Source organism: Macrobrachium rosenbergii, chromosome 23 (genome assembly GCF_040412425.1).
Source record: "Macrobrachium rosenbergii isolate ZJJX-2024 chromosome 23, ASM4041242v1, whole genome shotgun sequence".
Lineage (NCBI taxonomy): Eukaryota > Metazoa > Arthropoda > Malacostraca > Decapoda > Palaemonidae > Macrobrachium > Macrobrachium rosenbergii.
Window position 1 is genome coordinate 17,532,047 of NC_089763.1, and position 22,175 is coordinate 17,554,221.

Consider the following 22,175-nt stretch of genomic DNA (forward strand, 5'->3'; position numbering starts at 1 on the left):
ACCGAGTTGATGAAATCAAAGAAGAGATGTCTTAGCTCTCCCTCATCATCTTCGTCTTCCTCTTCCTCCTCTTCTTCCTCATCGTCTCTTTGTTCTGTCCTCCATATCAGACATTGGAAAAAGAAGACTTCATAGCAATTTCACACAAGAAGATTCACAGGTCCTCTTTGAATTCACGCTCTGCTTCTCCTGCAGCTGATTATCGTTCGTCTAGACACGTCCGTGTCGAACCTGTTCCTGCTTCATCTAGAGCTGCCCCAAGCTTAGTTGCTTCGTACAGACATGTGTCTATCAAGTCACAAACCGTGTGTCTTCTGCTTTTGCCGACATACGTTGCCCAGTTACTGACTCCAGTGTGGCAGCACACGTCGAGAGAAGTCTCTAAGAACCATAAATCTATGGATCAGACTTCTCTGCAAAAAGTCAGTTATCGTGTTGTCTTCTCATCCTGCTCGAGGGACAAGTGTTATTGCCACGGCTATGAAGAAGGATGACAAGGCTCATTAATAAGTCAGCTTGTTCCGACATAATATAAAAGCCGTCGGTCCTTTATATTAGGAATTACTTTCAGCAAAGCTGGATCAGCCATTGAACTTTTGAACAAGGTGGTTAGGCAGTTAACTACCGTCCGGGAGGCGGGAGTCCCACCTGCCCGGATGTAAACATTCCAATTTGCTTTTGGTCATTTTGCGCTGCAGACGTGTTTCCCGCTCTCTGCCCTGACTGCTGTTGAGCTGTTATCCTGGTGATATCTTTTCTTTTTGTTTTTCTATCATGAATGTTGATAAACCTTGGAAGCCCTCCTTCCCCCAGCGTGCATGCCCTGGAATATGAGGTAAGAAGTGCAATAGCTCCCGATCTAATGTTGACATGGACCCACATGCCCTTTGCTCCTCTTGCAGGGGGCGTGTGTTCATGTAATTCACCTTGTTCGGAGTGTTGTTCCTGGTCTGCCGAGCACTGGGTGAAGTTTGAGGGGAGGAGACAGTATGTAAGGAAGCCCGCCAAGGTGTCATCTGAGGGTTATATGACCCATCGGGACCGTTTCTCCCTCCCAGTAAGCTTCCCCTTCTTGCTGCATCTCCTTAGGGTGAGGACTCCCCCTCATCATCTTGGCTGCAGGGAAGTGGATGATCAGGACATCCTCTCGGGGGCTTCTTCTCGCTCTAGAGGGAACTTCTTCCCCCGGAGCGAGCAGAGACTCTCTCCTTTGACCCAGTTCCTCTTTGGACCGGTCGATGTAGTTCTCGGCTAGCACTGTGCTGGGCCCGCATTCGATTCTCCGGCCTGGCAATGAAGAATTAGAGGAATTTATTTCTGGTGATAGAAATTCATTTCTCGCCATAATGTGGTTCAGATTCCACAATAAGCTGTAGGTCCTGTTGTTAGGTAACCAACTGGTTCTTAGCTACGTAAAATAAGTCTAATCCTTCAGGCCATCCCTAGGAGAGCTGTTAATCAGCTCAGTGGTCTGGTTAAACTAAGGTACACTTAACTTTTTCTCCTTTTACCGGAATTTGTCTTCAAGTATGGCGGTGGAGACTTTTCTTGGTGGGAAGGTTGCAGACCTCACCTCTACCTGGCTTCACCTGGGTCTACTTGGCGTCTTGTTGTTTGAGGGCCTGATTTCCCATCTGCCTGGCGCTCCAGTGACTACCCACGCTGCGGCTGCTGCCACCACATCACGATGACTTCATTCGCCAAGTTGCCGGTGACTTGCTTCGCACCTGGGTACCCAGGAATCAGCTGCGCCTGCCTCTAACCATGCTGTGCCACTGCCGCCTGGCTTCCTGGCCCTGCTATCCCTGCCTGGCCCCTCCAGTATGGTTACCTAGTCAGTGCCTTACATCACGGTTCTTGCTCCTGCTGTTCCCGGCCTACTCTCGTTCCCCACTCTGGTCCCAGCTCCTGGCTTACCTGGCTCTCAGCCTGGCCCAGCTCCTGTTCCTGCTCCACCCGTGCCCACCAACCAACCACCCATGTCTCAGCTCCTGGCTTACCTGGCTCCTGTGCTGCTTCACCTGCCCCAGTCGCTGCTGGTCCGATCGTTGACGTCTCCGCTGCCCGGGTTGCCCCTGCTTCCTTGGCCCCCCCTGACTGCTCATGCATCTTCTGCTGCTCCCTCCTGGATGGGAGACCCGACTGCCATCCTGAAGAAGATGACGTAGTCGAAGAAGAGGTCTTGCAAGGTGTCGTTGTCTTCATTGTCTTCATCTTTGTTGTTCTCATCATCTGCTACCTGTTCCTCTTCTTCTTCTGAGGCTCGTCGGCTGAAGAAGAAGAAGAAGAAGAAGGCTGTCTTTCCCCCCCCCTTCCCCAAGAAGTCTCTCCACAGGAGAGGCAGTGGGATTTCTCGTCAGCTCATCCCAGCCCGCGGGCAAAGAGAACCGATTCGTTGACCCCTAGGTCAGTCGTCACGGGAGCCAAGGGCGTGCAGACCTCGGTTTGTACTCCTGTTGCTGTGCCAGAGAAGTCCGCTTCTAAGGCTGGCACCATGTCGGACACTCATTCGCGAGCTGTGCTGTACCCGGGTCTGTAAGGAGACTCAGGTACCCCGGACTGGTACCGAAGAGACCTCTCTCCATACTGACATGGGCACAGGACGAGAGAAAGAGCCTGGATATGCAGGTGTCTCAGCTCTTCCTGCTGGCACTTCCACAAGTGCCAAACAAGGTTCCTGGGAAGGTGCTTTGGCCTCTCGAGTTCGAACACCTGACGAGATGGAGAAGAGCTCCCCTGCTCAGTCTTCTCGCAAAGTTTCGGCCTTGAAGAAGACTGGGCCCTGTCTAGAGGACAGCGCAAGTTCTCACCAGCCAACCGCGCGTTCGACTCTGCCCAGTCCCTGGCCACATTCATGTGTCCAGCCTGGCTCGTTGGAGTCAAGCACCCGGCTCGACTTAAGTGAACCGCTCCACTCTCCTCGGGACAATGCTTCGCCGAGGCAAAAGCATTCTCCTCGATCTGAGTTGCTGTCATCACTGTGGGTTGGTGACTGCTCTCGGCCCACTGCTCCTGCTGGTTCCAGCAGCAGGACCGGCGGGAGTGCCTGATCCTCCTCGCCTGTCCCTTCAACCTCATGGGCTTCCCCTAGGAAGTGCAATTTGGACAGGAGGAACTCTGCTGAGTCGTCTCCCCGGAGTTCGACTACAAAGGCTTACGTTTCTGGCTAAGTTCTCAGATCAACCAGATCGTACGCCCGCATAGTGCAGGAAGGATCCCAGGGGTCTGCCGAGATTCTCCCTCCTGTGTGGAGAGTAGATGGGGAGTACCGTGCCCTGGAAGGACTCGAGGGTCCTCTTCCCCAGGATGCAGACACTCCCAAGATACAGAGGACCTTTGCAGAGGTTATTTTGCTGATTCATCAGCACAATGGCCTTGGGGAAGGGACCGCAGCCTCGTCTGTGGACAAGTGTCGGTCCGATGACAGAGACCGCCTTGTCCACCAGACAGTGGCTATGACCTCCAGGTCATCATGCCCCACTGCAGCCCGGCCTTTGGGCCAGGCTAGCGCTTCCTCGGCCCCTAAGAAGTCCCAGACTTCAAAGGGATCCCGTGGGAACACCCAGCCTTCTTCCTCTGGAAAGGGTGGGCATTCGCACTCCTTTCAGCCCGCTTTCCAGTCTGGTAAAGCGGGCAAGGGGAAGAAGAAGGGAAAATGCTAGGGGCGGCGTTCCCCCCGACTGCTGCTGAAGATGGGGGATACCTATCGAGCCATTGGGCAACATTGCAGCGATATGAAGCCGAGACCTGGATAGTGGACATCCTTTGGGAGGGATATCTACTTCCCTTTGAATCTCGGCCACCCCTCACCATCACACCGGTCCATCTCCACACTTTCTTGGATCTCCAAAGAATAATGCTAGAAGTGCAGGCCATGCTGAGCAAGGGTGCTGTAGAAGTCATGTTGGATCGGTCCCCAGGCTTTTTCGTTCGCCTGACTCGGTTCACAATGGAGATGGCGTGATCCATGCTCGCCTCCGTCAGGGAGAAAGACTTTATGCTTATGGTGGACTTGAAGAAGGATGTGTATTTTCAAATACCTATTCATCTGTCCTCTCGCAAATACCTCCGCTTTATCCTCAGTGAGACGGTCTTCCAATTCAGGGCACTCTTGTTTCGGGCTCCCGACCACTCCCCAGATGTTCATGAGAGCATTCACTCTGGTGTCAGCTTGGCCCATTCGCACGGGATACGTCTGTTGAGGTATCTCGACGATTGGCTGGTCCTGGCGAGCTCCCGCACGCAGTTGCTACAGGACAGGGATCGGCTCCTTGAGTTTTGCTGCGATCTTGGGATCAAAGTAAATCTCGAGAAGTCGGATCTCAGCCGCAAGCAGAGGATAAAGTACCCGGGCATGCTGATAGATATGGTAGCAGCGAAAGTCTTTCCATCGGACTCTCATATTAGCAGGTTCAGGAAGGCGGCACAGCTGTTTCTGTCTCGGCAGGAACAGCCAGCTTGGGAATGGCAAGTCATCATCGGTCACCTGTTGTCGTTGGAGAAGTTGGTCCTCATGGCTGCCACCTTCACTCTTCTGTAGTCTGTGAGACTGAAGGAGTTTTGATCCCAGTCTGAGACCCTGTCCTTTCATTCCTTTTTCCGAGGAGGTGAGAGAGGACATAGACTGCGGATGGACGACAGGGAACCTCTTAATAGAGTATGCATACTGCCCCTCCAGACATGCTTGTTCTCAGACACATCAACCGAGGGATGGGGTGCACACCTGGAGGGGTTGCTGACTTTGGGAGTTTGGCACCAAGATGACAAGCACCTTCACATCAACATCCTGGAGCTCAAGGTAGCCTCCCTGGCGCTCCAATAGTTCCAGGATCGAGTGATGGGACACTCCATGGTACTGATGAGCAACAATACCACGGTAGTGGCATACGTCAACAAGCAGGGGGGGGCGGTCTAGTGTCCCTCCCGCTTCACCAGTTGACAATGCAGGTGCACAAGTGGGCACTGGCTCACTCGTTAGAGCTGTCAGCCAGGTACATTCCAGGCAAGAAGAATGTAGTGGCAGACAAGCTCAGCTGCCAGAATCAGGTGATCAGAACAGAGTGGTCCCTTCACCTGGAAGTCATGGAAAGGTTGTTCGACCTGTGGGGCCATCCAGTCATCGATCTGTTCGCCACCCAGCACAACAGAAAACTTCAGCTTTTCCACTCAGTTGTGCCAGACCCATAGGTTGCTGCGGAGGACGTGTTCCAACATCCGTGGGACAACCTCTATGTCTACGCCTTTCCTCCGTTCTGTCTGATTTGCAGGGTGATCAGACAAGTGATGATCACCCCGAATCTCGGAATGGTTCTGGTGGCTCCCAAATGGCCTCAGGCCGTTTGGTATCCCAACCTGCTAGCTCTCCTTTCCAAGGTGCCAAGAGAGACCGACCAACTCAACAGTTGTATAGCTTATCCTGCTCCTCTAACAGGACAGGTTGCATCTCGCCTAAGATGTACGGTTGTGGGTGGGAGAATGAATCTGGAGTGACTGGCCTCTCTTCCTTCTCTTCATCTCGGCTCTCTTCCTACGGGCAGGGAGCGGACGTACCGTTACATGCTGGTCGATGTAGGTTAGCACTCAACTAGAGCTCGCTTCATTTCAGATCATAGAAGTAACCATTCTTCCTCTAGCAAGGGAAGGAAGGAGATCACGACAATAAGACAAACCCAATGCTTGTATTTGCCTTAATGTCATCGACTATCAGAGTTCTTCCTAGCCTACTTTGCTTGAACTGACGTTTCCTCATTCATGCAAAGGGACCCAGAAGTCTGACAATTGATCTCGCATTTCCTACAACCTGATCATTTTGTCAGAGGCAGTTTTCCATTCCTCACTTTATCGACCAGGGAGGGAACACAAGGTGTGGCAAACTCTACAGGCACTCCCCGGTTAATGGCAGGCTCGGTTAACAGCAATCTGGTTTTATGGGGCTTGTCTAGCGACAAAAATCGGCAATTTTCGGCACCGATTTCTGCTTATTGGCACCGATACACACCTAACAGAGGCGCCGATAACCGAAAATCGCTTTTTGGGGCCGATAACCCCTGAAAATCGCTGAAAAGGCGCCGAAATCGCCGATTTTCGGTTAGCGGCGATTTTCGGTTATCATCACACCCTCAGAAACGGAACCCTGCTGATAACCGGGGACTGCCTGTAGTCAGTTTATAGAGACTCACTCAGATTTCTCCCTCCAACCAATGAGTCTTCCTAATGTAAAGGACCGATGGTTTATATATTGTGTCGGAACAAATCACAATTTAAGGTAAATTGTATTTTTCCTAACTATACAAACCTGAGGTCCTTTACATTACATTTCATGCCCACCTCATGCCACCCCTCAATCTGACACCTGGGCCAAATCTGGGCAGGCGGGACTCCCGCCTCCCGGACGGTAGTTAACTGCCTAACCACCTTGTTCGAAAGTTCAATGGCCGTTTCCAGCTTCGCTGAAAGTAATTCCTAATGTAAAGGACCTCAGGTCTGTATACTGTAGTTAGGAAAAATACAATTTACGATCTTGCTGACAAGGTTGTGACCGTTCTCCATGCAATGAGAGCCCTACAGGGTTGCGCAACCATCCACGGCTGTCATCTCCTCATCGTAATGCGCGCTCCCCTTCTCACGGATGGGACCATGGTCCACACACTCTCACAGCTGTGACCGTTCTCCACATAATGGGAGCCCTACACAGCCACGTAACCGACCATGACCTTCATCTCCTCATCATGGTACGCGCTTCCATTCTCATGGACAGGATTGTGATTAAGACAAGGCGCCTTCTCATTCTTCAGAACTTTATGCTTCCAAGCTCATGCCCCAGTAATTAACAAGGATATTTTTGTTGCCTCTGGTTCTGTTGACAGGTTGAATCAAGAACCTCATGGACTGGAAGTAGAAGGTCCTTTCCCCCTAGGTGCAGACAATCAAGAACTTGTGACAACCTATGCAGAAGTCATTGAACTTATTTGTGGGTACGACTTAGCTGAAGAGACTGCGGCTACCACTTCAGATTTTTCTTCAGGTCTAGAACCCCTGGTTGGGCCCAAGAAAGAAACGAAGGCATCTTTGGGGTTGACATGCTGTAATCATGCTGACTACATTCTCAACCAGGTGAATTCTCTCATCTCTGGATGGGTCAATTCACTTCAATCTAGTACTGTAGGTCTTTTGAGTTGCTCCCTCCACCACTTCCATGGCATAGACGTTTCTGTGTAACTCCCAAGGCTGCGTTACAAGCAAGACAAGTGGATCCAGACCGGGTTTGATTAGGCCCAGGCCTAAATTAGACCAATTTAAGGCAGAGGGCACCTCCTTCACACAAAGAGTCAACCACAATGGAGATAACCGCTTCTACGGCATTTCAGGTGATTTCATGGCTTGACCTGCGGTCAACAACAGTGGGCAAGATCTCTTCTTCCTCCATGGTTAGCAACAGTGAGGAGAGTGCCACCTTCTTTAGAATGTTGCGGTCTGGTGGCAAGACTTTTTCATACTTGGCTCACTTAACGGCAAATATGTGGGCCAGTTGGTTACTAAAGAGGTGAGATTCTGCCCTCTCCAAGGTCTCAAGATTTGTTGGCATTGAGGAATGGAGATATTCTAAGCTCCTCTTCTCTCTTTCCCAAGGACCAGGTTGATGTGGCACTCGACGTATGGAGAGCAGACAACAGTAACCATCTTTCCATCCAAGTCGTCACTAAATCTTCTGGTCCTTTTCATGCTGACATAGCTAAGCCCAGATCTCAGGCTACGTACACTTCGCCTAAAAATCTCAAAGCACAATGGGCCCTTGTAGGGGCCTCCAACCTTCTCCTACTCCAACTAAGAAAACTCCTCAGCAGCATCCCTTTCAGCCCCCATTCTTTCAGACCCGGGAGAAGAGGCAGTAGGGGTTGCCTGGTGGGCCATTGGCAGCAGTACGGAGACCTGGGTAGTAGATGTTCTACGGATGGGATATCTACTCCCCTTTGAGTTTCCTCCTCCTCTCTCCAAATGCCCACTTCACCAAGGAATGTAAACTCAAGGCTCGCTGAAGTATCTACCTCTCCAAGAGGAAGTGAGGAAAATGATGAAAAAAGGAGCTGTGGAGATCTCGAAGGATCAGTCCTCAGGCTTCTACAGCCATGTCTTTCGGGTTCTGAAAGCATCAGGCGATTGGAGACCGGTCATAGACCTGTCTACTCAACCTTTTCATCACAAAGACTTGGTTCGAGATGGAAATTCCTTGCACAGTTCTAGCAGCTATCAGGAAGAATGACTTCATGCTCACGATAGACCTAAAGGATGCATACTTCCAGATTCCAATCCACCAATCTCCCCGGAAGTTTCTTTGCTTCAGTCTGGGAGAGGTAACTTACCAGTTCAAGGTGCTTTGCTTTGGCCTTTCAACTGCCCCACAGGTTTTCACAGCAGTGCTCACCCTAGTTTTGACCTGGGTCTATTCTCACGGTATACGCATCCTGAGATACCTTGACGACTGGTTCGTCTGGCAAGTTCTTGGGTAAAGTTAATCCAAGAAAGGGACTGTCTGCTCCAGTTTTGCCACAGCCTAGGCATAGTGATAAAGTTAGAGAAGTCAATTCTCATGCCCAGCCAAAGGATTCTTTATCTGGGCATGCATGTAGACACGACAGTGACAAGGGTCTTTCCGTCAGACCAGTGCATTGACAAGCTCAGGACTGTCGTTCAGCCCTTCTTCTCCAGACAAAAGCAGCCATCACATCGGTGGCAGATCGTTCTAGATCACGTGTCATCCCTGGAGAAGCTCGTTCTTCACGGATGTCTCCACCTTCGAACCCTTCAGTGGAGATTGAAAGAGTTTGGTTCCCTTCAAGGGATTCTTCCTTCTTCCTCTCTTCACTCTCCTCCTACCAAGATTCTTCTGTTCTCAGAAGCCTTGAAAGAGGGTTGCAGAGCCACTTGGAAGATTTTCTGACCTCAGGGGTGTGGGATCACCAAGACAAACAGCTTCACACCAACATTATGGAACTAAAAACAGCCTTCTTAGCGCTTCAGGAATGTCAGGGAAGGGTGATAGGACCATATCACGGTGGTGGCATATGTCAACAAATGGGGGCTAGTTTCCCGTCAACTTCATTCAGTAGATCTCTCAGCTAGATGCATTCCAGGCAAGAGGAACATGGCAGACCAAACTGAGTTGTGGGGATCAAGTGCTGGGAACAGAGTGGTCACTTCATCTGGAAGTTGCGGAAAAGCTATTCTATCTGTGGGGAAGGCCAACAGTAAATTTCTTTGCAAGCAGATACAGCAGAAAACTAGAGGTATTTTGTTCGGTTGTTCCAGATCCCTGGGCCGTGGCAGAAGACACCTTGCAACACCATTGGGACAACTTGGAAGTTTACTCCTTTCCTTCTTCTGCCTGATCTGTCAAGTAATCAACAGAGTACTGTAATGACTTCTCAGAACCTCAGCATGACCCTTTGGCCACATGCAGAGTGGTACCTCGATCTTCTAGCTCTGATGACCGAGGCACCGAGGGAGATTACCCCCCCCCCCCCGGCACAATCTTCTTTGCCAACCATACATTGAGTGGTTCCACCAACCGGTAATGCGCTGAATGACCCTGTGGGTCCCAGTGCCTAGGGTTTATGCATAAATCACATATTCCATTCCATTGTACTCGGTAGGGTCCCTATCTGTTTATAGCTGGAGACTATCCAGTATCTTCTGCGAGCGAAAGGCTTTTCTTGCAGAGCAGCAACAGAGATGTCTGGCTATCTAAGAAGATCATCTGTAGCCGTGTACCAGGGAAAATGGGCCATCTACTGTGATTAGTGTTGTCAACAGGGGTTTCTCTCCAGTCGGAACTTCTACAACAAGTAGTGGACTTCCTCGTGTTCCTCCGTAGGGGAAGCTACTCTCTGTGTCAGCCATCAAGGGCTATAGAGCTGCTCTAGGATTAGTTCTGTGTTTGAAAGTAGTAGACCTTTCCATTTCGAAGACTTTTTGTAATCACAGGACGGAACAAGAAAGAAGTGTCCAAGAATATCATCTCCTTTTGGCTACATGAAGTAATTAGGCATGCCTACAGTTCTTCTTTAGCCTCAAATGCCGACACAGTGCATGCAAAAGCACATGACGTTAGGGGATTAGGCCACTCCTTTGCATTCAAAAAGAACTTGTTCAGAGGGTTTTGAAGGCTGGTACTTGGTTTTGTCAAACCACCATCACATCCTTCTATCTAAGGGAGGTTGCCCACAGGTCCTTGGACACTTTTCTCTTTTCCCTTTCTTCTCTACCAGCAGGCAGTGAGAAGATTGATCCATCATATGCTGGAACTGGTTAGATACAGTTGAGTGAGGAGCCTTATTGTTTGAGTATATAGTGTTCTACACAAATATAACCTTTCAGTAGCAAGTCCTTCTCTCTAGCAAGGAGAGAGAGGAATGATAACAAACAAGTCTGGTGGCTATCGTGGTTTGTTGTCTGAACAGATATAGATCTGTAACTTACACCTATGCAGTGTGAACCTTCACATTGCATATTAGCCTAGTAATTTGGTTGTGTCTCCTTCCTTTGCTTTCACTTATCCAGGAAGTGTGACTAGGTGTGCTGAACCTCTAGTCGGTTCAAGACTTTCTTTCCTCCCACCAGAAGTGAGTCTATCCCTACGTTAAGACTGCAGGTTTGTTAGCTATGAAAAATACAAATTAATTCAAAATTTATCATTGTTGTGTCCTGTCAGGGTACTGTACTGTGTAACTATCTAAAAAGGACTTGACATCTCAGACCTGAGTGTTGAAGACTTTTTGTTAGCACAGCAGATGCCAATACAATGCATGCAAGAACCCATGATGTTAGAGCTTTGGCCCTTCCATCACTTTTAAAAAGAACATGTTGGTTCATAGGATACTGAAGGCTGAAGGCTGGTACATGGCTTCACCAAACGACCTTCACATTCTTCTATCTGCAGGATGTTACCCATAGATCCTTGGATGCTTTTTCCTTGGGTCCGGTGGTAGCTGCTCAACAAGTTGTGTAGCTCATCCAGTGCCCCTAGTGGGACAGTTTGTATCTTACCCAAGATGTTGGTTATGAAAGTGATAGTGAATGGGAGGACTGGCCTTGTTCCTTTCTCTTTCTTTTCCTCCTCTTCCAGCGGGCAGCGGAGAGAATTGAACCATCATTTGCTGGAACTGGTTAGATACAGGCGAGTGAGCACCCATTCTATTTGTCATATTTGATTGTTCCTACACAATACAGATTCATTGGTAGAAGCAAGTCCCTTCCTCTCTTGCAAGGGGAGAGAGGAACTGACAGTAGAACAAGGTTGGTAACTAACGTGAGTTTTGTTGTCTCCAGCAATTACAGGTTCTTTTCCTTCTTCTAAGACACAATGTAGACAGGAGTTTCTGTTGTCTCTTAGCCCGGATGTCTGGCTGTTGAGTAACCCTTCACTGAACAGATCAGAGGCATATGACTTCTTCCTGTGCTATAACAATTGGGGAGGAAGGGAGCCCAGGTGAGCCAAACCGCCAGTAGGTTCTAAAGCTTACTTTATCCTTCCACCAAAAGTAAGTCTCCCCTCACGTTAAGACCAAGAGTTTGTTCTGTATATGAACATACATGGCCCACCTCAAGCCACCTCTCATACAGTTACCTAGGTTGGAATAAAATTGAAGCATCACAGCACCCGCCCACTTCTTTCCCATTGGCTATCTCCCGTTGCCACCAAAACTTTGCGCTACTAATAACCGGACTCCAGCTAGGCACTTGAGAAAATCTCCTCATGTTTTGACCTCAGGTTAGTTAGTTATGAAATATACAAATTGATTTAAAATTTGTCATTTTATTATTTGTAATTGAATTGCATCTTTGTTGGTAAAATTGGTTTACTTTAAGAAATGTCTAAGCCAAGTGCACATTGATATATTGATAACTGGCTAAGGACTTGAACTTAGTAGTAGTATTTAGAAGACCATACGACATTCTATTATTCCTTGAAGTATTATTTAGCAGAGGACTCACTTTGTTCTTCAGCTCCTTTGATGTTATAACTGAAAGTGCCAAGCTGCTTTTTGTCTCTTAGATTTGATTTTCATTAGGTTTTGAGTAAATGTCAGAAAAGAAATGTTGATTAGCCAAGAGTAGAAGTTCCTCTGTTAGGTTTTATGCTTAGATATATAACAAACTTCTGATTATTTCAATTATTTCATTACTAACATTTGCATATTGTTTTCCCTTTTTCTTTAGGTTGGTAAAAATGTTAATGGGATTCCCCTTCTCTTGTAACATAATCCACTTTGTGCCTGAATTCTCAACTGGTTCAGAACTTCACCCATGCCCTTTCTCTATAATTTCCTGAACACTTCCTATGGTTATCATCCTTCTTCTTCCATATCTAATAGCTTTCTGGCTGACTGCTCTTCTTCCCTTATCATTTTGGTCTTTGAGGCCTCTCTTTTCCAGCCTTCAGACTCCACATCTCTAAAGTCCTCATTTGCAGTATAGTTTTCACATTGTACTTCAGCAATGGAGTTTGGTATTTGTGTCTTACATTACTATACAAAGATATTGTTCTATATATTTTAGACCAGGGAAGACAAATAAATGGTTCAGCCTGAGACACAGCATTAAAAACTTAGATCTAGTTCACATTGAAAGACTCCAAATCTGCAGTGGAGTATTTAAGCACTTCCCAAATAAATCTGTGTAGGTTGAAAGTGGAGAACCTCCTTTCTTTCTTCACTGCGACTTAGCAATATAAAATGTAAAGTAACATATAAAGTGCAAAAAAAGATTCAGACAAGCTATTTGTTGGATGATTGTTCATAAAAAATGTCTGAAAAGCTTTTCAGCTAGAAAGCTTTTCACTCATATTTTTTATAAACAATCATCCAACACCATTGTTAGAGCTAACAGAAATAATATAAATATAATGCATCCTTCAGCACTATAACTTTCACTTCCTTGGATTATGCATGAAATATGTCTCTCTACACATTATTTAGAGCTAATGCATATGCCCGTAAGCATCATAAGCAAATTACAGTAGAACACAAGACATAATGGTCCACATTATCCAGTTATACAAAGCTAAATCTTCATCTGGTTTAGGAATTGCTGCAATATTGTCTGATGAAATAAGCCAGTTTTCTTTACCCATTAATGCAGTGGGTTTCACAACAGAACTCAGTAATCTGGGTCAGCAGCATTCTTTACTGAGAAAAATATTAAAAACATGCCATCACAAAAATTTGAAATTTCATTGACTTAGGAAGTTCTTTAAAAATCCTTCAAAATGATTTTCCTAAAAGCCCCTTTATCCAAGAAATTTTCTTCCACAATTTATATAAAACTTTTAGAAATGTTGAATAATGTTTTAACCCTGCATGAGTATTCATTAAAGGAAAACATTGATTCTCTCAAAATTTCTTTCTAGACGTTTCCAGTACTTGTAAAGGATTGTAACAAATCACTTACAGGAACAGATATATTTTGTACAGTAATAATTGCATTCAAAGCTGCAATTATTAGTAGTTGAAATATACTTGTTCCTGAAAGTGATTTGTTTTTTCTAACCCCATCATCATAAGCATTTTTAGTAAAGACAGGTATTGAGGAATAATAAGCTGACAATAACAAATAGCAGATTAAACCAGCTTTTGGATTATGGTGTTCTTCACTCCATAAAGAATGATAACATTGGAGTAAATACTATCCCCTCTTTGAATTAGTCATGCTCATCTGACCCGAAAGTATTTGATGAATACATATCTTCAGCATATTTCAATGTTTCAACCAACAGCATCAGTCAAGTACTGGAAAAAATTCTTAAAAGAAATTTTGTGAGAATCCTCAATATTTTCACTCGATCCAATTAGTAAATTTTTAAGTTGCCGTACATTAAATGCAGTCTGATATTAAGAACAAACCCTTTGGACCAGCCCCATGAAAGTCAAGAATGTTTACTCTCAGTGGTTTGGTTAAAGTAGTTAGTAATAGTACGTATGTGTTCATCATTTTAACATTGTTGTGTCATTATTATCTTTCTTTCTCTCCTCAGAATCTCTGGTTTCGTTGTGAGTGCCCATGATTCAGTTAAATGAAGAATTACCGTTTGTAGTTAACGTCACATTTATGGGTTACTCTGTTCCTTATTAAATATGTTTGCAGGTTTTTATCTGGCATCTCAGGCAGTTGGAATATAGTGGCAGACCAGCTCAAGCACCAGAGGCAAAACATGGGATTTTAGTGTTTTTCACACCCATATATGCTGGAAAGACTCTCTAGGGTTTGAGGAATGCAGATGATTGATCTGGTCACCATGGGACTAAAGAGAAAGCTCCCAATATTAGGCTGTCTAATTCCAAACCCTCTTGGCCCCTTCTCTTAAGGTACTACTAGTCCGTGGAGTTGCTTGAGCTTCACAGATGGAGACAACAGCTTTTGTAAGAGAGAGGCTTGTCTTTTAGGGCTGCATGGGAGATGTAAGGTATTGCTCATCAGTCCACAGCAGATGTGCACCAGGCCAAGTAGATCCTCTTTTGTCATAGTGTCTTGAGAGGGGTTAGCTGTCTGGTTGTGGCTGCTGTTTAGCAGATTGTGGAAATTCTTGCTTACCTCCATTGAGACCAGTTCCTTGCTATTTCTGTGGTAAATATCTATTGCTTGGCACTTCCAAAGTGTTCTGACAGAAGATTATGGATCTCTCTGCCTTGGTTTAGGTCTCCATGCTTTTTAGGAGCTTGAGCATTATTGACCATTTGGCAGAGACAGGATGCCTGAATGAGATGTGACTCATGCACCAAAATTTCACCCAGGTGCTACATGAGTCCTTGAGAGGGGATTTTAGTACATGCTTCTTTATACAGGCAGTCCCTGGTTAACGGCAGGCTTGGTTAAGAGCGATCCTGTTTTATGGCGCTTGTCTAGTGACGGAAATCTGCAATTTTCGGCGCCGAAAATCATCGATTTCCGCTTATCGGCGCCGATAATTGGGTATTGGCACTGATACATACCTAACAGGCGCCAGTAACCGAAAATTGGTGCTTTACGGCGCCAATAACCCCCGAACATCGCTGAAAAAGCGCCGAAAATCGGCAGCAGCGATTTTCGGTTATCATCGCACCCTCAGAAACGAAACTCCGCCAATAACTGGGGACTGCCTGTACCAAATATCTATATGCATGTTCACATTTCTTCTTGCCAGTATTTGTATGACCTCCAATTTTTGTCTCCTCATTTTCACTGAGTAATCCTCCTTTTACTACCTATATTTTATCATGGAAATCTTCCCAACCCTACCAGTTTTTAGGCTACCACTTACAAGAGTCCAGTGCAGTTCATGAATTTTTGGATGTCTAAAATTGAAAATGACTTGCTTATTTATGTCAGCTATTAAAACTGAATAATTTTTCAAGTGAAAAACACTAAAATTTTAGCTATGCTTGAGGTAAATGGCATTGTTGGTTTTTCACTGGTTTTCACCTAATAGTGTTGTGAGAATTATGAATTTAATTTTTTGCTTAATGTTCTTTGTGTGGTACAAATTTTGTTTTTGTTTTAGGTTTATTGCTCCTTCAATACCACATGCAGTTGATCTTCTCCTGGGACACAGTGCAGTTATACAAGAGACTCATTCAGAATTGCAGAGTCAAGGTGTTTTTACTCACCACCACCATGGTCATTCACATGCTCATGGACATCATTGCCACAATCATCACCAGACGTTGCATCACCATCACCATCACCATCATCCTGTTGGCAGCACCGAGTCAAAGGCAGATGTTTCTCAGATTTGTAGGCGACCTAGGAAATCCCCTTACCCTTTGATAACAGTTGAGGAAGCCACTGAAATAATTATGAAAAATGCTTGGCAGTGTGGAGCAAAAAGAGTTGGGATGGCAGAGTCCCTGGGATATGTTTTAGCAGAGGATATCCGGGCTAAAGACCCTTTGCCTCCTTTTCCAGCCTCTATTAAAGATGGATATGCCATAGTTGCCAGTGATGGAGCAGGCCTAAGAAGAGTGAAGGGAAGTTCTACTGCCGGATGTAAGCCAGAGGAATATGTTGTTAATAGTGGTGAATGTATTAGAATCAACACAGGAGCCCCAGTTCCTCCAGGTGCTGATGCTGTCATTCAAGTAGAAGACACAGTGTTAACAATAGGAGCAGATGAGGGGCGAACAGAGATTGAAATAGAAATCCTGAAGACCCCTCAAGTAGGTCAAGATATAAGGCCCACAGGAAGTGACATCGCTGCCAATCAGATTGTCCTTAGTAAGGGTACTCTTCTTGGTCCATCTGAAGTAGGTCTGCTAGCAACTGTTGGTGTGACAGAGGTGTTAGTCACAAGTAAACCTACTGTTGCTGTCATGTCAACAGGTATGACTCATATTTTTACTGGAAACCAGTTATTTGTGATGATTTTAGCATGTTTACCTTCTTATTTTTTCAAATACTTTTGGTGGCTGCAGTTTTATGTTCTCTATGTTTAGAAGTGTTTGTAATACTCTGATGCAATTTGTGATACTATAAAATGGTCTTTAATGTATTCCTTATATATAGGTACTTAACTAACTGAAACATCAGTTACTTTTTTCATACTGGTAAAGGTAGACAATTGGTAAAATTAAAAATAATTTGCTAATTACTCTATTCAGCAGCATAAAGTTTGATACAAATTGTAGGCATTTAAATGTAATCATTACACTTTTCATTAACCATGAAAAGACAAGCGGCGCTGTTAAAATGTTTTCAGTTTTTAAGTCAACTAAAGAAAGCTCCTCAGACTTTATTTAAGTGTTAACCATGAAATTTCACTTAAAATTATCGTTTTAACACCGGTGTAGAATAATACTGGAAGTGGAGAAGAAAAGATGTGGACAAGACTTTCTGTAATAAGGGAAGGAAGGAAATTAGTCAGCACTAATAGTGACACTATATTCACCCTTTTAAAGGAATCCTTCATTATGCAGAACAGATATGCTGATAGGCCATTGAGGTTTTCTCAATTTGCTGGTTTCAGATATAGCAATACTTTATACTACATTTGTCATAACTCCTTGACTGCAGTTTATTTCTCATAACATGCCTCTCAGTTGCACAAGTGAGCAAGTGAAAGTTAACACACTGGAAACTCAGAGTCAAGTACTTTGATTAGTCCTTTCTTACAATTGTCGTCCAGACGGTAAAATTATTTACTTCAGTATGTGTTCAGTTTTTTTCTGCCTTTTTTTAAGATGTTAATATGTCAGCACATAAGGGGTAGAGTCCATTGACTTGTGCTTTTCTTGCAGTGCAGGGCGTATTTAGGGCAAACTGGCACAATTTAGTTTTTACACCTTAAAAATCCTTAATATTCTTGTTTCTAAAATGAAAACCCATGAATACAGGAATACACAGTCGGGGGAAGTATGATGAAAAAGCCTTTGTATCATACAGGTAGACTGTTATTTGGCATAATTCTAGTTTGTTTCCCATAATACTTTGTAGGGTAAATATCTTATAAATCTATCTGGTAGTGTTTAGAAATTCTTAGTTGTACTGTGTAATCTATTATTTGTGTGATTTGTATAGAATTAATTTAGTATTATATGTTCATGACAAATTCTTAGGTATATGTGTATAGTATATGCAATTTATTGAAGATGAGCTTTGCAGAAAGACTAACATTGCATTACTAAACATTTACAAGTAGTCCCCGGTTATCGATGGGGGTTCCGTTCTGACAGCGCGACGATAACCGAAAATCACCGATATTTGATTTTCGGCGCCAAAAATTGCAGATTTTCGGTTATCAGCACCTCTGTTGGGTATGTATTGGCACCAATACCCAATTATCGGCGTCGATAAGCAGAAATTGGCGATCTTCAGCTCCGAAAATTGCTGATTTTCATCGCTAGACAAGTGCCGTAAAACCAGATCGCCAATAACCGAACCCGCTGATAACTGGGGGCTGCCTGTACTTTGGTGATGGATACCAAATGGTAATAATTAAACCAACGTGGTAAAGGTATAGATTGTTTCCCTGTTTTTAAAGAAAAGTTTTTAACATGAATGATGGATATCCAGTCATGAGGTATGTGTTGTGATCAAAACTTTGTAGTTGAATGTGAATAAAGGGAAGTTAGATTAAGAAGACTTCAAGTATTTTACAGATTTTGTTAAGGTTTTATGTTGAAAGGGTCAGCTTGTATTACCGTATATTTTCGTGTACAGGCAGTCCCCGGTTTACAATGGGTCCGGCTTACGATGTCCTGAGGTTACGACGCTTTTCACATATATTCATGAGAAATTATTTCCCGTTTTACGACATATGTTCCAGGGTTACGACGCGTCATACGCCAATCCGACAGAAGAAATATGGCTCCAAAACGGCAGGATAATAAAAATTTTGAGGTTTTTTTGACGAAAAACTCAATAAAAATGCAGTTTACATCGTTTCCAATACACCCAGAGCATTAAAAGTAAGGTTTTCTTAGGATTATTTACGATTTTCGAAAAGTTTTCAGTTTACGACAATTTTCAGCTTATGACGCGGCGTAAGAACGGAACCCCTGTCGTAAACCGGGGACTGCCTGTATAAGATGACCTTTAGATAAGACGAGGTAAAAAATTATGACATTTTCGTGAATTTATCTGATATCTTTAGTATAAGACGACTGCTAAATTCCAACACCATCTGTGTATAGGCTAGCTTTTGTAACAACAGGTATGTTATGAAATATTGGTTATGTAAAGATGATGTTATTACAAATGCTGTTTTACTTACTGTATCCTTAGAAATTAAAAATACCGTATATACTCAAGTATCATGTTACTTTTGAAGACCAAATTTTGAAGTTAATTTTAAAGGGGTTTTATCTTACATGAAATATAGAATTAGCGTATGTAATATTCACATTAATATCGTACTATAAAATACAAACATAAAGAATAATACTGTATCCAGTATTATTGTATGTATTTGCACATTACTAATTATACTATAAAATACAAACACAGCGATCATGCGCCATTTGCATTGTTTACGCTTTCATGAACATGGACAACGATACCTTCCAGGAATTTCTGTTTCGGCATCAGTTCAATTTCCGTTTAAAGATAACTATGGGGGAAGGTTTCGTCCCATTTGTCATACATGTTAAAACAACAGTAAAGTGTGTTCTTTCATGCCCAGTTTCTTTGATTAAAATACTTCTCTCTCCAATATTATTTACGGTAGAGTTTGATGGCATATCGAAGTTTAGGAGTTTCATCCATGTTGCTGATGCACGATAATTTGTATTCATTAGCACTTGAACATTGTTTGTTTTCTTAGCTTTAGCTACAACTTGCAGCTTAAATTTAGTTGTATATTTCCTTGTGATCTTTTCTCCGTAGCGAATAAGGGTACAGATATATATCAGTCCTATTCTACTTAGTGTCATTTGTAACGTAACTGCAGTAATTGTTTACTATCGTACGATGGTTGAAAAGCAAGCAAAACAGCTGTTGTTCTCTGATTTGGTTGTTCATAGACAAGGCCTAGACTGTGTTTATAGCAAAACTGTTGTTTCTCGTTCGGTTGTTTATGGCTGTACTCATTTACTCAATGAGTATAACTTGACCAACGATACTTTTATCATTTGCTTTTACTTTTTTTAACCTATTTAACTAGAAGATGGGATAAAAAGATGGAGTAAAAGAGGTTAGTCCATAGTAATTTTGTCTCTTAATAAAGAAACTTGCATGATACACGAGCTGCATGATAAAATAATTTTTTATAGGTGAAAATTTTGGCATCGCACGATGTGCAGGTTGGCGCGTTAACGAGTATACTGTATACGATAAACGAAATGACAAGACGATTCTATATCATGTTTTTCCTATACACGTCGCCTAAAAGGGAAGCCATTCTTTTGTTTACGTTTCACCGCCAATCATAAGCAACCCCTAACAGTATAATAAAGTATGATAATTATCATGCATAATTATTTTTCCTATGACTACATTGTTCTAAACAGTTACACACAGCCTGAATTTTTAATGAGAAATGAATATTATGTTATCCTAAATATTGTTACTACCATAATTATGCTACGTTACCAAACAATAAAGGTTGCTGTGAACACAACCATAACTTGATATTTAGGCTACATTTTGTCAGCTGGGCTCGCATAGATAAAAGTTGATTTCATTGATATGGAATCATTCCTCGAATAGGCTATGTATTATGAAAATATTCCAATAATTATAAGGTAAAAATGGTTTTTTTACCTTTATTATCAGTTTATTTCATAATGTGAATCTTTTCATGTATGTTGGTGATTATCGCACCGAGGCCTAGCTTACCAATAAACATCACTTAGAATTCAAGGTTTGATTTTTAGAATGGTAGTAGAAGATGACCCCCAATTTTTAGGGGTAAATTTTATGATTTAAAGGTCGTCTTATACGTGGAAATATACGGTATGTCTTTTATATAACTGAGAATCTTTCTAGCTTGTTAATTGAAACAGATGCTTATATTAACATATGAAAATTTTTCATTAAATTTTTTTTTTTAATTCGAAATATGAATTTTATAGTAAATGAAGTAGGCTCATCTTAAGAACAAGTACATCAGTTCCTGACTGTAAGCAGTTTCAGAATGTTTCTTTCTCTAGCATGTAATTTAACAACTTATGCTTGTTATTTAAGGTTTTCTGCTTATTTCCACATTGTGCCAGTTTCAAAATAAAAGTGGTTAGTGTTCAACTTTAGCATAAGGTATATCTCCTCACTTTTTCCTTTGTCAATTTCCCTTTAGGTTAAAGAAGTATCACTCAATATTTGGTAACTAATTATAATTTTAGACTGACTGGTAAAAGTTAATTTGCATTAACTCAAGTTTTTAGCAAGCTATTGTAATTTCCATGCAATGATAGATTTCACCTTTGGCTGAACGTTTATCACACCTTTTTGTTTTTGCATTATCCTTCAAACCATAGAAGTATTCCTCAATTTGTATTACCCAACAGTTTAGATTAATTGAAAACTTGAGTTAGCTAACTCAAGTTTTCAGCCAGCTATGCCACTTCCTTTTATCCAGCTGTGGTCAACATGCACTCACATTTCTATTTCAGGAAATGAGTTGCAGGAACCTGGCGAGCCCTTGAAGGAGGGACACATTCGTGACAGTAACAAGACAACTTTGATATCACTTCTGAAGCAACATGATTTTCCTTTTATTGATGCTGGAATTGCCAAAGATGAACCTTCTGCTCTTCTAAACACACTAAAAACTGCCTTATCTGAAGCAGACATATTAGTGACTACAGGTGGTGTCTCGATGGGGGAAAAAGATCTTTTGAGACCAGTTCTTCAGTCTGATTTCCAAGCTGAAATTCATTTTGCTCAGGTAAGATTGTTCAATTTTGAAGAAGTTATATCCACAGTGTCATTATTAATAAAGTATTTTTTTTAAATGAATCTTACCCCTCCATTATGGTAGTTGTAATTCCTGCATCAGGCAGGAGGGTGATAGTGTGTGAAAACTAAAAAATTAAAAGGATTGTTTAGTTTGAACTATCTATTGAACCCTCCCTTTTGGGTGATTCAGGCAGCTATTGTTTACCATTCAGTTTTTTCTCTGTCGTTAGCCCACGAGGTCGTATTGAGTATTGTTTATTTTGTATTAATGATTACATCCTTTTCTAGATTTTGGGGTTTGGGTTATCTTGGTTTTGTCATTATGTAGGATGTCATCCAAATAGGATAAAGAAAAATTGTTTCAAGTCTGTAAGGTAGGAGGGTGTATACCCAGCTTTTACTCTTCCATTTACGATGGTCACAATGTATGCGTGAAATGTAGGAACAAGGATTGTTCTTTTAATGATCACTGTGATCAGCTTATTGTTAGGTCAGATGAAGTAGTGAATGTTTATTTGAAGTATAAGCAGACGAGAGAAGCAGATAAGAAAGGAAGAGACAGAAAAAGATTCCTCTAACATTAGGACAGGAAGTGAGGCTAGGAGTAAGAGTTTCTCACCTTTTACAATCATCAGACAACAGCCTTTCCTGCTCTCCCTGTTTTCCAAGTAATGCTTCTCCAGATTATTTCGTCTCTCAAAGCTCCCCATATTGTTTAGGATATGAGGTTTGGCAAATTAGAAGCCATTGTGGCTAGTCATAGGGCTACATTTGAAAATTTTATGGAGGTAACCTTGACACTTGCTGCTTTACAG

The 22,175-nt window shown here is 43.1% G+C and overlaps 1 protein-coding gene across 2 annotated transcripts in view; it reads left to right on the top strand.

Annotated features, from left to right (window-relative positions):
• cin (Molybdenum cofactor synthesis protein cinnamon) overlaps positions 1–22,175 on the top strand; it is a 77,716-nt gene that overhangs the window by 40,304 nt on the left and 15,237 nt on the right. For both annotated transcript variants that reach the window (XM_067125324.1, XM_067125325.1), the window contains exons 5-6: positions 15,533–16,350; positions 21,075–21,349. In XM_067125324.1, the coding sequence (XP_066981425.1) occupies positions 15,533–16,350; positions 21,075–21,349 (1,093 nt within the window). The remainder of the gene's footprint in view (positions 1–15,532; positions 16,351–21,074; positions 21,350–22,175) is intronic.